Consider the following 18,038-nt stretch of genomic DNA (forward strand, 5'->3'; position numbering starts at 1 on the left):
AGAGCAGCGCGATGGGCAGGAAAGAGGGGGCTCTTTCCTGCCCCGACGTCACTAGACCACCAGGGAACACGGAATCCTGTAAGTACAAAACGGAGGTCAAAAATTCGGACAAGACGCACCGGAGCACCTAGGTTTTAGAGGAGGGAAAGAGGAAAATTTTTTTTTTCCTCTTTCCCTCCTCTAAAACCTAGGTGCGTCTTATGGTCCGGTGCGTCTTATAGTCCGAAAAATACGGTAAGTATTTCAGTAAGATATTTCTTTAGAAAGTCCAATGGGGTAATCCCCGTTACTACAGGAAAATTTAACACCCTCAGGTTTAATCAGCGATTATGATTTTCTATCTGCTCAAGTCTCCTTGAAACCATTAGTTTATCTTTAATAAGAGTTTCTGTTGTCGTTTTTAAATTTACCACCTCTGTCTGCAACTGTGTTACTTTTAAGTCAGTATCCTGTTTCAGAGTCTCCAAGGATGATGCAATAGTTTCTACTTTACTTACTAGAGAAGTGTCTTGTGCTGTTTTAGTAAGCGTTGTGGACATTTCTTGTATTGATTCCCAGATGGATTGTAATGACGCCAGCTTAGGAGACGCTGTTACCGTCTCTTGAGTCTTATCTCCTGCCGCGTCCTGTTACGGAGGGCCACCGTCAGGATTACCCAGGATACCGCCTTCTGGTTGCCGAGTATTTCCAACCTCTCCACGAAGCGCAGCAGGGCAAGGTGGCGGATTAAAACCCGGCGGCGATAAAGATGTTTCATGCCCCAGTAGATCTGCCGCTCCTCCAGCAGGGCTCTCACCAGTAGATAATGGAGTGCTTGTTGCACATCTAAGGATCGTCTGTTGAGTCGGGGTAGGCATTCGAGTTGACGGTGGAAAATTTTTACCGTCCCCTTCCTCTTTGTATGCGGCATTTAGCGAAAAATAATCTTTAGAGCAAGAAAAAAAAGACCCCAAAGACAGGATCCGTTTGAGACGCGATCAAGCAGTGGGCACCATCTTGACTCCTCCCCCTTCATGGAACATTCATGGTGCAAATTATTATATAGGATATATATATATGTGTGTGTGTGTGTGCGTATAGCCAGGTGTACTAAATATTTGTTTCCATAAATACAAATGGGAAAAAAGTGCATTGGTCCATGGTGAGTTTTAACTAGATAGTTTGTATTATAGGGGATGATGACTTCTTAATTTTTATATATATCCTGTTGGTAGGTGTCACGTGATGCTGAGTTAGGGGAGCAGGCGTCTGAGAGAACTGCTCCTAGGTCCTGAGGATAACATCTATCTCCTTCATCAGAATTTATCCATCTGAAGAATCTTTATTGTTTTGGGCAGCTGTCTGGACCTCCGTGGGATGCTTTTGTGATATTTATCAGCACAGATGGCTTCTAAAATCCTGCAAAAGGACGGGAATCGAATGCAGACCGGTGATGCCAAGATGGTGGATGAAGAGACCGCAGGACCAGCCTCTATTAGTTACATGTGGGTCGCTGAAATAGCAATGGAGGTCAAGGCGGCTTTGCTGTCTCCTATTGAATCACAGCTTCGAGAGATTTCCGCAAAGCTTGGTTCTGTGGAGAGTCAGAGCAATTACATTTAGATTTTGCTCACTATCACGGTGTTTATCTGATGTTGAGGACAAACTTCAGAAGCAGGAAGCTCAGCAGCTTCACTTGCAATCTAAATTGGACAAACTGGAGGAAAAGGTGGACTACTTGAAAAACCGCTCTCGGCAATATAAGGGAAGGGGAAATGAGACTTGATATACCGCCTTTCTGAGGTTTTTGCAACTACATTCAAAGCGGTTTACATATATTCAGGTACTTATTTTGTACCAGGGGCAATGCCCCTGTCTTGCCCAGAGTCACAAGGAGCTGCAGTGGGAATCAAACTTAGTTCCCCAGGATCAAAGTCCACTGCACTAACCACTAGGCTACTCCTCCACTCCATATAATCTTTGGCTGATTGGAATCCTTGAGTCTGTTAAACAGAGGCAGTGGAACGCCTTTTTGTTTGGGAGGGAGGGCCAAGTTCCACCCCCCAGTCCCACTCATGATCTGCCCCTAACCCAACCCATGCTCCAGCCCAGCTCCTGCTCTTAGGAAGGATTGGACTGCAAGTAGAAAAATGTATTAAGTTAGTCAAATAAAAAGGTATCACTTTATTTTGTATTTTTATTTATTTATTAGACTAACACAGCTACTACACTACTGTAACCTAAATTAACATTCTTATTTTACCTTTGTTGTCTGGTCATTTAAATTTTCTAATTGTGTTGGTCCCAGCCTTTGGTTTCTGCATTCCTTTATTTTTTTCTTAACTCTCCTTTCTTGTCTGTCATTTTTCTCTATCCTCCTGTCTTGTTCGTCTTCTCCACTTATCTATCTTCATCTATCTCCAACACTGATCTTTTCCTTTCACCTTTCTTCTGTTTATTTTTGAGCCTCTCTATCCAGATTTCATTCATTCTTACTATTCAATTTCCCTCTTTTTACTGCATATACTTACACCTTTCCATCTCAATCCCTCATCACAGCTCTCCCATTCCCCCTCCTCTTATTCCCCAGTCTTTAACTAACTGTCCTCTCTGTCTAAATCTAGCATCTCTCTTCTTCTCTCTCCCCCTTACAATCCAATCTACTCTCTTTCCATCATCTGCCTTCTCCCTCCCTTTTCCATTCAGATCTCCCCTTTTATACCATTTCCATCCAGATCGCTCTCTCTTCTCTATTCTTTCCAGCTAGCATCTTCCCCTTCCAGCCAGCATTTCTTTTTTCTATCCTCCAACACTCCTCCTCTCCCCCTTTCAATGCAACATGTCCCCTTCTCTCTCTCTCTACCCTTTCCATGCATAAGTACATAAGTATTGCCATACTGGGACAGACCAAAGGTCCATCAAGCCCAGCATCCTGTTTCCAACAGTGGCCAATCCCCAAAAAGTACAAAACATTTTATACTGCTTATCCCAGAAATAGTGGATTTTCCCCGAGTCCATTTAATAATGGTATATGGACTTTTCCTTTAGGAAGCCGTCCAAACCTTTTTAAAACTCCGCTAAGCTAACCGCCTTTACCACATTTTCTGGCAACGAATTCCAGAGTTTAATTACATGTTAAGTGAAGAAACATTTTCTCCAATTCATTTTAAATTTACTACATTGTATCTTTATCGCATGCCCCCTAGTCCTAGTATTTTTGGAAAGCGTAAACAGACGCTTCACATCTACCCGTTCAACTCCACTCATTTTATAGACCTCTTTCATATCTCCCCTCAGCCGCCTTTTCTCCAAGCTGAAGAGCCCTAGCCGCTTTAGCCTTTCCTTATAGGGAAGTCATTCCATCCCCTTTGTCATTTTCGTCGCCCTTCTCTGTACCTTTTCCAATTTCACTATATCTTTTTTGAAATGCGGCAATCAGAATTGAACACAATATTCAAGGTGCAGTCACACCATGGAGCGATACAAAGGCATTATAACGTCCTCATTTTTGTTTTCCATTCCTTTCCTAATAATACATAACATTCTATTTGCTTTCTTAGCCGCAGCAGGACACTGAGCAGAAGGTTTCAACATATCATCAACAAGGACACCTAGATCCCTTTCTTGGTCTGTGACTACATGGAACCTTGCATGATGTAGCTATAATTCGGGTTCCTCTTTCCCACATGCATCACTTTGCACTTGCTCACATTAAACATCTGCCATTTAGACGCCCAGTCTCGTAAGTCCTCTTGTAATTTTTCACAATCCTCCCGTGATTTAACGACTTTGAATAACTTTGTGTCATCAGCAAATTTAATTATCTCACTTGTTACTCCCATCTCTAGGTCATTTATAAAAATGTTAAAAAGAAGCAGTCCCAGCACAGACCCCTGGGGGACCCCACTAACTACCCTTCTCCATTGTGAATGCTGACCATTTAACCCTACTCTCTGTTTTCTATCTTTTAACCAGTTTTTAATCCACAATAGAACACTACCTCCTATCTCATGACTCTCCAATTTCCTCTGGAGTCTTTCATGAGGTACTTTGTCAAACGCCTTCTGAAAATCCAGATACACAATATCAACCGGCTCACCTTTATCCACATTTTTGTTCACCCCTTCAAAGAAATGTAGTAGATTGGTGAGGCAAGATTTCCCTTCACTAAATCCATGTTGACTTTGTCTCATTAATCCATGCTTTTAAATATGCTTTGTAATTTTGTTCCTTATAATAGTCTCTACCATTTTGCCCGGCACCAACTTCAGGCTCACCAGTCTATAATTTCCCGGATCTCCTCTGGAACCTTTTTAAAAAATTGGCGTTACATTGGCCACCCTCCAATCTTCCGGTGTCACGTTCGATTTTAAGGATAAATTACATATTACTAACAGTTGTTCCGCAAGTTCATTTTTCAGTTCTATCAGTACTCCGAGATGAATACCATCCGGTCCATTACATTCTCCAGGTTTATAGAGAATTCATTCAGTTTCTCTGACTCGTCAGCTTCGAATTGGCACCAGTATCTCACCCAAATCTTCCTCGGTGAAGACCGAAGCAAAGAATTCATTTAATCTCTCTGCTACGGCTTTGTCTTCCCTGATCGCCCTTTTTACTCCTCGATCATCTAGTGGTCTAACCGATTCTTTTGCCGGCTTCCTGCTTTTAATATACCTAAAAAAAATTTTTGCTATGTGTTTTTGCCTTTAATGCAATCTTTTTTTTCGAACACCCTCTTAGCCTCCCTTATTAGCGCTTTGCATTTGACTTGGCATTCCTTATGCTGTTTCTTATTATTTTTAGTCAGTTCCTTCTTCCATTTTCTGAAGCATCTCCCCTACCCTTTCAGATAGTGTTTTCTCCTTCTTTCCCCATCTAGAGTTTCTCCTCTTTTCCTCCTTTCATCCAACTCCCCCTCTCCCCCCTTTCCATTCAGTGACTTCCTCTTTCTCTTCATTGTTTATATCCGGTGTTTCTCCCATCTTTCTCCCCTTCCTTCCAGCCACCCCTTGTAGCAAGTTGTGAAGATCTCTTCTCTCTCCAACTGTTCTCTTTGCCCCCTCCTCCACAGCCTTCTTTCTCTAATACCCATACTACATGGCACCCCCAATTGCTGCTGCATCTGGACAACAGCAACAGTAAGGCAGCATGGCACAGATCCTCTGATTTTATTCATGTGACTGCTGGCTCTAGTTCTCAATGAAACTTCCTTGGCCGGCTCTGCTGGTCATGCTCCCTCCAGAACAGGAAATTGACGTCAGAGTGGGCATGACCAGCAGAGAGATTGCAGCCTCATTTTATTTAGGTGCTAAGCAGCAACCATGGTGGAGGACGGTAAGGATGGACATGGTTGAGGGCCTCATATACTGGGCGCCTATGGGAGTGGGGAGAGTCAAGTGCTCTGATTTTTGGGGGTGCCATGGCACCCGTGGCTCCCCCCGTTCCAATGCCTATATCGTTAAGGATTCAGAGTTTGGGGGGGGGTTTCTTGAGAACTGGCTGTCGCAGGAACTGAAGCTATCCACTGCAGCGGGCCAATTAACAATTGAGCTGGCACATCGGCTAGGCACTGTTAAATCATCTGACAACCATCCCCACATGATTATTCTGAAAATTTGAACTATATTCACAAACGAGAGATTCTCCGCAGTGTCCGATTGCTGGGCTCCTTAAATTATGCTAATAATAATAAAGCAGTGTATTTTCAGGACTTTTACACTTCTGTGGCATCCTGCCACGAGAAATTCGTTCCAGCATGTTCTCTTCTACATCGGAAAAAAGTGCCCTCTACATTGTATTGCGCGAAGCTTCCAGTCCATCATGTGGATAAGACGCACTTTTTCTCTCGGGCTTCTGAAGCTCTTCAATTTGCTGAAAAACTGCCGGAACCAACTGGAAACCACTGATGCTGCATATTTGGTTATTCTTTATGTGATTGTGGAAATAGATAATTTGGGCCGGAGTCTGTCTCGAGCCTTCTCCCCTTTGAGGGAGGCCTACTTGGGCTTCCATGGCTGAGGTTCTTCTTTTTTTGAGGGACACTGTCTACATATGATTCCCAACATAGACATAGTTTGCATATTTCTCAGATTTTGCTTACTTCAGAGGCTTGGCAATTTTTTTGTTTTTGTTTCTCTTCGCCTCCCTTATTTGTTAAATTGCAAGAGGATTTTGAAAAATTAGAAGAGGACCTTACAAAATTGGGAGACTGGGCATCTAAATAGCAGATGACGTTTAATGTGAGCAAGTGCAAAGTGATGCATGTGGGGAAAGAGGAACCTGAATTATAGGTAAGTAATACAAGGTTCCACATTAGGAGTCAACAACTGGATGATACGTTGAAACCCTCTGCTCAGTGTGCTGCTGCGGCTAAGAAAGCAAATAGAATGTTAGGTATTATTAGGAAAGGAATGGAAATTCTGGTCACCGCATCTCAAAAAAGATACAGTGGAATTAGAAAAGGTACAGAGAAGGGCGATGAAAATTATAAAGGGGATGGGACCACTTCTCTATGAGGAAAGGCTAAAGTGGTTAGGGCTCTTCAGCTTGGAGAAAAGACGGCCGAGGGGAAATATGATAGAGGTCTATAAAATAATGAGTGGAGTGGAACAGGTAGATGTGAATCACTTTACTCTTTCCAAACATACTAGAACTAGTGGACACTCAATGAAGCTAAAACGTAGTAAATTTAAAACGAATCTGAGAAAATGTTTCTTCACACAATGTGTAATTAAACTCTGGAATTCATTGCCAGAGAATTTAGTAAAAGCGGTTAGCTTAGCGGGGTTTGATGGCTTCCTAAAGGAAAAGTCCATAGACCATTATTAAAATGGACTTGGGGAAAATCCACTGCTTATTTCTAGGATAAGCAGCATAAAATTTATTGTACTTTTTTTGGGATCTTGCCAGGTACTTGTGACCTGGATTGGCCACTGTTGGAAACAGAATGTTGGACTTGATGGACCTTCGGTCTGTCCCAGTATGGCAATACTTATGTACTTATATATTTTACCATATGACTCTGAACTGTGGTGTTTATTTGTGCTTTATTCTTTAGGTGGGACTCATAGTTTACAGAGTGTGCTCTTTTTTTGAGGAGATTGGGAACAGGAGGGTTTGTTTCTCACATTGACCTTCGTCCTCATGGTAAGGCAGTTAGTACTTCTTTTGTGGGGGGGGGGGGGGGGTAGTAGGGAATGGGTGGAGTGGGAGGGAAGGGCAGTTTGTTTTGTTTTGTTTTTTTTCTTGTTTGTTTTTCTTTTTGGCTAGTTTTTCCACTGTTATTTTGTTGTTTCATTTGTTTTTTTATCTTGTTTTCTTTGTTAATGCTTTTAATAGGGGCTATGTGGGTCTGGTTGATGCACCTTGGTTCTTTTTTTCACATGCTTGGGAGCGTGGAGAGAGGCCACTGGCTGGGATGGCCCTCACACTGTAAGTTTCTGTGTTTATTCTTGGGTTTTTACAGGACACAGATAGTTTACTCTTGAGCCTCTTAAATTATCTTCTTGGAATGTAGGAGGGGTGACTTCTCCTATTAAGTGTCAGAAAATTTTGCAGTTCTTAAATAGAAATTGGATGGACATTGCTGTACTGCAAGAGACACATCTCTCCTCAGCGGAACATCAGAAATGGTGGGTGTGCTGTCTTGTAGAGTCTCCTGCCATTCGGAGGAGGGCTGGAGTCCTTATTTTGTGTCGGAAATCTTTGGATCTCCAGATACATTCAGTGACTCAGGATCCAGAAGGCCTCTTTGTCTTGGCCTTATCTGTTAATAAACATTCTCTGATATTATGTAATGTGTACACACCCAACACTTATAATAAAGTTTTGTTTGCTAGATTGCTCAATGTTTTGCTCCCATATCTGAATGATTATGTTCATGGCGGTGATTTTAATATAGTATATGACCCAGCCCTGGATAGATCCCATCCGAAGGGTGATTTGCAGGTTCATTTATCCAGGGGCTTACCTTTACTCTGCAACACCCTAGCTCTTGTGGATTCATGACATCTGTTCCATATGGGGGAGCGGGGTTATATCCATTTTTCCCCGTGCATATTCTACTTAGTCAAGGATTGATTATATTTTGGTCTCACTCCTTATTTCAACATTTAGCTAACTTGGAGATTGGTCCATATCTCATTTTAAATCATGTCTTAATTTGGATCTCCTTACATCTGACACCTGTGGATCATGCTCCACCTCATTGGAAATTTCCTATTGACCTGTATTAGGACCCATCTTTTTGTGCCTTTATACTGGACAAGTGGTCAGATTATAAGTTACACAATGCAGTTCACACCAATCCATGCCTTCTTTTTTGGGACGCAGCTAAGACTGTACTTCAGGGTGAGATAATAGCATATGCAGCCCATAAGAAGAAAATGAGAGAGAAATTCTGCTCCTTGAGAAACAAGTGATTCGTGACAGGATCACTTTGGGGGTTCAGAAATCAGTTAGGGCTAGGGAGTCGTCATTGGCTTCTCAAGCAGCTTTGAATACACTGTTACATCAACTGGCTACAAAATCTTTACTTTATTATAAGTATCAGCTTTTTGTTCATGGTAGAAAGAGTGGTAAATTGTTGTCTCATTTGATTCATACCAAACGTGGCCCATCAAGGATCCTGAAGATGGTAGGGGGGCTGGCTAGCGACGTCTGATTCAGAAATGAATCATATATTTAAACAGTTTTATGAAAATCTGTATGCCATGCCAGCTGAGGATACTTTGGATGGGTCCTTATATTTGGAGAATGTTTCTCTCCCTCGTATTTCCCCCAGTCAGGAAACATTTTTGAATGTTCCCATCATGGAAGATGAGTTGATTTTGTTGATTAGGGATAATATGCTTAATCATGCACTAGGCCCCGATGGGTTCAGGGTGGAGTTCTGTAAAATTTTACATAAATTGGACCCCCCCCCCCCCCTTGCTGAACATTTTTAATTATATGGTGAGTCATGCCATTTTGCCTGATTCTTTGATAATTACGCAGATGATAGTGCTATTAAAGCCGCATAAAGGCCCTTATTCTCAAATTTGTATCGGCCCATTTCTGTGTAGAATTTTGAAACTATGCTCTTTGCTAAACTTTTAGCTAATTGTCTGGCTCAGGTTTTGACTTCTCTGGTGGAATGTTCTCAGGTGGGCTTTGTTCAAGGTCGCACTGCAGTTCAGAACATTAGGAAGATTTTGGCCTCCTTGGAGACAGTGCAGCAGCATGCCTTACCTTCTCTTCTAATTAGTTTCAGTGCTGAGAAGGCATTTGATTGGGTCTACTGGAATTTTCTTTTTAGAGCAGTGATTCCCAAACCTGATCCTGGAGGCACCACAGCCAGTCAGGTTTTCAGGATACCCACAATGAATATTCATAATAGAGATTTGCATGCCCTGCCTCCACTGCATGCAGTTCTCTCTCATGAATATGCATTGAGGATATCCTGAAAACCTAACTAGCTGGGGTGCATCCAGGACCACTGATATAGAGGGTTTCTTTTTGCATCCTAGGGCAGTTATGTGGGTCAATGGGGTCTTGTTGGCACCTTTTGTGATTCACCAGGGCACATGCCAAGGATGTCCTTTATCGCTTTTATTTGTTTTGTTTTGACTTTACATCTCTTTACTAGAGATGCACTAGCTAATCCAGACATTCTGGGAATAAAATTTACTACTTTTAAATTTAAAATTTCTGCATTTGCAGAAGACTTGTTAGTTCATATTACAGATCCTCATACATCACTAGAGACATTAGTGGAATCTTTTTAGGAATATGGGATTCATCTGGTTTTCATTTAAATTTACAGAAGGCATCGGCCTGATTGGATTCCCTTCGACAGGGCTGGGTGGGTCAGTTCCCACTAAGATGGGCATCCTATTCTTTTCGTTACGTGGGGATTCAATTGTCAGTGAAAACATCTGAGTTATATTGCCTTAATAACTCTCATCTGTTTGATTCCATGGTTGCCACATTGCAGGGATGGTAGCGTCTCCCCTTGGGGTGGCATGGCAGGATACATATTTTTAATATGGTGGAATTTCCTAGATGGTTATATACTACTACTATACCTTGCAAATGCTTCCCTTTAAACTTTTGAAAAAAAGACATTCATAATTTTCATAGACAGCTTTTTCATTTTTGTTAGGGTGGTAAGAAGCCAAACATCCTTATACAAATATTGCTGGGGAACTGGAGGATCTATTGGGTAAATGGGAGGTGGATTTGCAGAGGTCTTTGACCTCTGTTGATATCTGTAGTCTGATTGCTAGGATTCCAACTCTGGTTATAGCAGCAGATCTGCGTGAATGCCAATTTAGGGTACTTTATTGGACCTTTATCTCTCAAACAAAACTTTTCAATATAGGCGGCATTGACGCTCCCCTTTGTCATACTTATAATCATCAACCTAATTTCTTTTTTCACTCCTTTTGATTGTGCCCCAAGATTCCATTTTTTTGGTCCACTATTTAGAATGCCTTTTGGGTTCTCCAATACCATTATCGGCAATAGGTCTTTTGTTGGATAAATATGATGTGTTTTTGTTGCAGAGTGGGGGTGGTTGTCTGCTCATCCACAAGGCAGCTGTTTTGGGTAAAAAGATTATTTTTAAGGTTTGGACTGTTCCTGACCCTCCTTCATTTTGGAATTGGTGTAATTTTTTCACTATTTTGATGGAGAAGCAGAGGGGTAGGGGTGTCCTTAAAACATAAAAAGCAGCTCTTATTTGTGTGGGGTCCTTATATACATTCCCTGTCTCTCAGAGCCTGTAGTCTGATTTTGAATGCTTTGTAAATTTGTATGAAAAAGTTAATTTTTTTTGTAGGGGGATGGATGGTTGAGGTATTGACTTCGTTTTGGGTCAGATGTTCTTTGCCTTTCTGGGGGGCTATCAGACACAAAGCTCTTCTGTGTTTTTGCTTGACTATGTATCAGTGTTCCCAGAGCTGTTTGACTTGTTTTGTTGTTTATTGTTCATTTATTGACTATACTAATAAACAGATTTAAATATATATTTCCTGTTAGTGATAAAGGAAACCAAGCAGTGTGATTGGTGCAGTCTAACTTTATCACTTTAGTAATAATAATAATCTACCACAAACACATTTCCTTAGATTGAGTTCCATTTACCCACTACCTTTTTATCAGCTAGAACTTTGGATTCCAGAAACCTCATTATTCTCTCTTCTAATCTACTTATCATAGAGGTCAGACTAACCAGCCTTCTTCCATTTTTGTGGAGAGGGGCCACATCTATCCTTTTCCAGTCCTCTGGTACCACTCCTGACTCTAGAGAAGCATTGAAAAGGTCAAACAGTGGAACTGCCAGAACTTAAGTTTCTTCAGTACCCTCGGATGTATGCCATCTGATCCCATTGCTTTGTCCACCTTTAGTTTAGCTAGTTCCTCACATAGTCCTCCAAAAATCATTCAAGGTCTACAACTCTTCTATTCCTGTTTGTATTTGTCTTTTGTGGTCTTGCTCCTGTCTCTTCATCTGTGAACAAAGAACAGAAATATTTGTTAAGCAATTTCGTCTTATCCTCATCAGCTTCTACATATTCTTCCCCTTCACCCTTGAGTTTCTCAATATTTGAAAAATGTCTTGTCCCTCCACTTTACCATACTGGCTATTTTTTTTTTGTTCCATTTGCATCTTTGCTTTCCTGACAACTTTGCTAACTTCTCTTTGCTCTTCCAGTTATTTCTGCCTTTCTTCCTCTTTCAGAGAGCATTTTCCATCTCACAGATAGGCTGCAGAGAATACCTTCTCCTGCTTTAGACTTAGCCTGGCCTCAGATTGACATCCTACAGTATATCTCCTTTCAAACTGAGCTCTCTTTTTCATCAAGCACTGCCATTTCCTCCCCTCCCCACTGACAGTTTGAACTTCGTGGGTGTGGCTTGGATCTCTTTCAGGGAGAAAAAACTAACAACTTATAGCCAGGGTTGCCAGATGGGCGGTTTTCCGCAACCCGCCGCGAGAAACTTTTGCCCGCGGCAGGTTGCGGTTTTTTGGGCTTGTTTTTTTTTTTCGCGCGGGTTTTGGGCGGTTTTTCGGCCGGCGGGGGGTGGGGCTAACGGCGACAGAGGCGGGGTTTGGTGACGTATTGGGCGGGGTGATGACGGGGGCGGGGCTGATGACGGCGGGGGGGCGGGCGATGACGGAAGGGGTGGGGCTGATGGGGGCGGGGGTGATGATGGTGGGGGTGGGGGTGGTGACGGAAGAGGCGGGGGTGATGACGTTGGGGGTGGGGTGTGTGTGGTTTTTGGGCTGTTTTGGGTGGGAATTTTTTTTTTATATGGCAACACTGCTTATAGCAGCAGCAGCTTCAGAGAGCATTTTCCATCTCACAGATAGGCTGCAGAGAATACCTTCTCCTGCTTTAGACTTAGCCTGGCCTCAGAATGACATCCTATAGTATATCTCCTATCAAACTGAGCTCTCTTTTTCATCAAGCACTGCCATTTCCTCTTTCTGCAATCTCTTGTTATAAAGGCTAACTTCTTTTTCCTTACCTTTTCAGCTAATACTTCTGACGACCAAACTGGCTTTCTTTTTATCTTATTTACTTTCCTTGCAAAAATATATTTATGCTTTTAAAATAGTTCATTTCAGTTTAGCCCACTGCTTTTCTACTTATGTCATATGTTCCAATCCTTGAGGAATATTCCTATCTTAACAAAGTTTTGTATTTTTTTTAAGTCTAGAACCTTCAATATGAATGTATCCCCTCCACACTTGATATTGAACCACACCATCCGGTGATTACCCACTATAACTTCAGAAACACTCTTCCCGTTCATAAGCACTAAGTCCAGTATGGTCCCATCCCATGTGGGTTCTATTACTAACTGCTGGAACAATTCTTCCTATAGAGAATCTAGGATTTCCCTACTTCTAGATGGTCGTGCAAAAGGGATGCATGCCCCAATCAACGTCTGGTATATTAAAATCACCTATTAGTAGTACTTCTCCTTTCATGGAATGTTGCTACTGGCATGGAATGGTACTTGTGACCTGGATTGGCCACTGTTGGGAACAGGATACTGTGCTAGGTGGACCATTGGTCTGACTATTCTTATGTTTCATAGCTATAATTCCAATGTTTTCAGTTAAATCTGTCTACTTTTTCTGCATGTTAAAGAAGCTTGTGTATCACACCAATGTAAATAGAATTTCAATTCTGTTGTGTTAATATTATCTTCTTTAATATATAATACTGCTCCTCCTCCCTTTCTTCCTACTCTGTCCTTCCTGAACAGATTATAGCCTGGTATAATTATATTCCAGTCATGGTTCTCTGTGAACCACATCTTTTGTGATCGCCACTAAATCCATGTCAGCCTTTTCCATCACATCCTCTAGATCTAGATAACAGTACTGTTTTGCTTCCATCTTCTTGATATTTAGGGATATCCTGTGTTTTGGATTAGGCTTTCCTATCAAAATTATGGTGGTCCAAATTTTATTTTTTGTTTTGTATTGTATTATTTTTGGTTTTTAATGGTAAATTGCTTGGTACTATATTAAGTAGTTTATTAAATTTAATAAACATAGACATCCACTACCCTTTCAAAAAGATTTCATTGTGTTCCTGTCTCCCTCCTTGTAGCTTTATATGATGTCCCCTACAAAAGCTTGTTGCCATGTAAAGACAATATAAAACTCTTGATTTTGAGCTAAGTTCTATACTGTTAGTTGCACTGTAGGCTGTCAGACTGAATAGAAAACTATAAAGAAAATTCCTGGATTACTGATAAGTCTTTTAAGTAACTTACAAAATAACTATCTGCTTGTCCTTGTTACAGTTCCTGGTTTTATTGTCTTCATGTCGCTTGCATCACGGTGTTACTAATATTGCCAGCACGATCATGTCAGAAAAGCTGTAAAGAACAGGAGTACCTCCAGCATACATGGGGGAAAAAGCTGGACAAAGTGGAAGAAAATCATTCTGCGCGGGACAGTTCTGCAATAAACAATAACTGCAGACAGAAGCAGGAAACAAGTTGGAGGCATTCAACATTAAAACAATGACTGGTAGCAATCATCAATACATTTTGTATGTTTTTAAATCCTATTTTAGCACACCCCCCAAAAAGGTTTGTACTGTGTGTCAATACATTAAACAAGAAAAAGTTGATCTGTTTGAAATAATACTCTGTGGAACTAACACTGGAAAGAAACATAATTAACCCTTCCCATTTCATATCCATGTGGAGTGAAGCCTTACAAATGTACTTTTGTTATAGATGAAATGAGGTTTTAAATAATGTGACCAGGAACTGATAATTCAGTGGACAATGTTCATATTATCCAGTCGCCCTACCTGTAACCTAATCCGTTATTTTCAGTGAACACTCAGGACTTAACAGTTTTGTATCACTAGGGCCATATCTTGTGTGTGTCCCTGTGTTAACTGTGTGTTGTATATCCTAAGGCACTGAAGAGGCTGGAAAAAGGATATTGGCATGTATTAAAGAAGATAAATTAGTTGGGTCTTTTTTTTTAGGATACTTGCCTTCAAACCTTGACCATTAGAGCCAATGTTCTTTTCATGGTTGATTTTTGGCTCAAAAATAGAACCATTATTTGAGTGCTCCAAAAACTGAATTATTAATTTTGGAAAGAAGAAAAATCTACTCTAGTGCCGTGAATCATGAAAAAAAAATGCAATAAATATTGTAGTATTTGGAGGGTTTTCTTACAGAGTGACAAAACTGCAGTATGAAACTGTTGAAAATTGTCAATGCCAAATCACAAATTCTCTAATTACTATATGTGGTAAAGTCAAGGAGACATTAAAGAGAATGAATTCTTTTAAATTTAATGCAATATCTGTTTAGAACTTGTAGATTTACTGTAGGACTTTTTTTAACAACTCTAAGTGAACTTAGTGAGCTACATACTGGCAGCCATAACATGCCATGGATGACGAGACACTGTGCTAGCACCCAGTTCTCAGCTGATGTGCTGATTATTCTTAGATACCAGAATTTTTTATGTTGTATTTAAAAGTATACATTGTCCACGCTTCTCTCCTCTTTTCTGCCTTACTTTTGCCTGTCCACCGTCTCCACCATGTGGTCGCGAGCAAGTAAATATGGGATTAATTGGAATGTGTTCAGTGGAAGCTGCCTGATGGGAAAGTACAGTATCTATGCATAATCATAATAAAAATTGCAGCAGTGAGTTTAGCTGATATCTTTTGTACATTATAGTACAATAAAATGTGTTTTGATTCTGATATTGGCAGTGTAAGGCTTCTTTTACAGTTCCAAGGAAGAAGGAGGTTACTGGTGAATAAAGCTGGGTATTCCATGTGGCTGTCCTTGAGCAAAGCATCATAAATATTTGCTTGGCTTATGTTTTTGTACTCTATAGGTTGACAGTGTCAACCTTGCTTTGCATTCAAATGTTCCAGATGGCACCTACTAGTGGTCAGGAAGGCTCTGTGGGTATTAATGAAAGCTACTTCATTCTTCTTCTTACTTTTCAGATCTTTGCATTTAGGTAGAGCTTTAATTTGCAGAGATAAAAGTAAACTGTGGGTGTGGAAATTAGTAATTTTGGAACAAACATTTTAATAATGGGGAGTTAAGTCTGAAATTAATTTTGGAACTAGAGCGTCCAGATATGTTTGATATTCTACATGCAAACTCTCCATTCAAGAAAAAGGTATTGGCATTTTAGAATAACATAATGAGATCAGGTGAGGGAGATCAGCTTTTAGTGTGAAGTGATCATGTCATAAATATTAAAATATGGGAAGGTGAAGACACCACCCTTTTATGTTATATTCGACTAAAAGTGTTGAAGTCCTGTTTACTGTAGAAATGTATTAATGGTCTCTAGGTAGGAAAAAGGGCTATTTCTGTTCAATATATTATGTTTCATTGCTTTTCATAATAGTAAATCAAACTTTTTCTAAAATATATATCTGAATGCCAGCGTGGAAGCAGATTCCTGAAAATTGTATAAAGACAATGAGGTTTTGGTCACATGGCCATCATAAGTTGTTTTTGGACAGCATGGAAACATGCTGGAAATTCTTGTGCAGACAGCAAGCTTCAAAAGACATTTTAATTATTAGGGAAATAGAAATTCATTCCTCACGAGGAGAATACTCATAAAACCCATGACTTTAGATTGTTCCAGATTTCAAGCAGTCAGAGGAAAATTCTATTCCAGCTGTTCACCAGCAAAAGGGAATAGGGACACCCTGGGGAACTGAGGTGGAGAAACATTGAGGTGAAAAAATACCCAGAAAATAAATTGACTTGCTTGTATTCTTCATAATGTTCCTTCATAGTATTTTACACTATGAGGGTAATTTTAAAACAATTTTTGTATGTAAAAAGCTGTTTTATGTGCATAAATGGGCTATTAAATGATGTCATGCCTGAAGATATACACAGTGCAAGCTAGCTCATACTTAAACGGTAGGCGTGCTCAGGGTAGAGATGAAGTCTGCTCAAATATTGTACATGTGTAAATTTATACCTGCTCTTGAGCAGACATAACATCCATAGTTTCAATCTAGACATGATTTCTGCTGGATTTTGTAGGATTTTATCAAGGAACATAGGCAAAAATATGCACCTTCCTGCTGTATTGTAAAATTACCCTCTCTGTGTTAGCAGACTGTCTTTATTTTTGGTTATCCCTGCAGGGAAATTTTTCAAATTGAAGAGCCTATTTACCAAAAGATGTTAATGCTTGTTAGCAAAGGGGCTCCATTCATCTCTAAGGAGCCTATTTACAATTAATGCACATTAGCACGTTAATGTTTGCTGGTAAACGGGCACCAGAATCTTTGATTTCAGGGTCATTATAATTAAGATACTGTGTCTGCAGAAAGTCTGATCTTCACAGAAAAGTTGAGTGAACTGAAAAGAGGAATTTTGAGCATTAGAATATCATATTTAATTACAAATGTCATCAATTACCAGCAACAAGAAATACAGTTGAAGAAAATTGCAGCACAGCAAAATTTTATTTTTTTAACTATTTTGTTTTTATACTAATGGCCCCCTACCCAATACAGAATTATCTTGCCACAAGTCAATGGCAACATAAAAGGTACAGTATTCTGATTTCATTTGTAGTATATGTATTGTAATAAAATTGTTTTAATAAAAAATATTGTTACATAAAGGATGCATCTCATGGCTGACTGAGAATAGTTAGTAATGTTCTGTAACTCCATCTTTTCCTGGGCATAGATAAACAACTTCTCAGATTCCAAATGTGGGTATTTTCTGAAAGCAGTGGAAAGGCTGGTTTACTGACTGACAGGAAGTTTATATGCACTGCACAGATCCAAAATCGTTAAGTGAACAATCTCATTCAGGATTCCAGGTCCTCCTCAAGACCCATCTGTTCTCTCAGGCATTCCCTTTCCTTACACTGGTTGATCTGGCTCGACTGTCTACCCTCTGCTCCCCTTTGATTTCATTCTCTGCTTTCCCTGTTTTGGTTGTTTGTAGTTCCTTTCCTTTCTTATATTTTGTTGTAAGCCACTCTGATTTTCATTGATGGGACCCGGTATATCAAATCTCTAATACACTATAGTATTTGATGCAGACTAATCATTATACACACACAGAGGAGCCACTGCTGCACCCCCAGTATTGAACAACTCCTTTACTGTGTCCAGGGACAGCTCATTTCTGTTGAATTTAACACCCCCAGTCATTTTGAAAAATAGCCCGTGTGTGTATGTGTATGTATATATATATATATATATATATATATATATATATATATATAGTGACAGGAGAAGAGGACTTGTATTAGGGGACAGAGTGGCTGTTTTCCGCTTTGCTCTGGGTTCACTCCCTCTTCCCTTTAGCCTAGTGCTGTCCGATTTAGTCAAAACACTTGATTCGATTTGCTCATATTAATTGATTTTTTGATTTGATTCAGTTCTTTAAGGCTACTATGGAAATGAGTAGATTAGTGTGTTATATTTATATGAAGTCAATAGTTTTATTAACAAATTTCACCGTATTGTGAGTGTGCGGTCTTAAGTGCTGCTGAATATTGCCAGATATCCTGC

At 40.2% G+C, this 18,038-nt stretch overlaps 1 protein-coding gene across 2 annotated transcripts in view; it reads left to right on the forward strand.

The window, feature by feature from the left end:
- MBOAT2 (membrane bound O-acyltransferase domain containing 2) overlaps positions 1 to 17,684 on the forward strand; it is a 343,260-nt gene extending 325,576 nt beyond the window's left edge. For both annotated transcript variants that reach the window (XM_030198898.1, XM_030198899.1), the window contains exon 13: positions 13,789 to 17,684. In XM_030198898.1, coding sequence (XP_030054758.1) covers positions 13,789 to 14,014 — 226 coding nt within the window. In that variant the 3' untranslated portion in view covers positions 14,015 to 17,684. The remainder of the gene's footprint in view (positions 1 to 13,788) is intronic.
- Positions 17,685 to 18,038: the final 354 nt, after the last annotated feature.

The sequence above is a fragment of the Microcaecilia unicolor genome, chromosome 3, assembly GCF_901765095.1.
Source record: "Microcaecilia unicolor chromosome 3, aMicUni1.1, whole genome shotgun sequence".
Taxonomy (NCBI): Eukaryota; Metazoa; Chordata; class Amphibia; order Gymnophiona; family Siphonopidae; genus Microcaecilia; species Microcaecilia unicolor.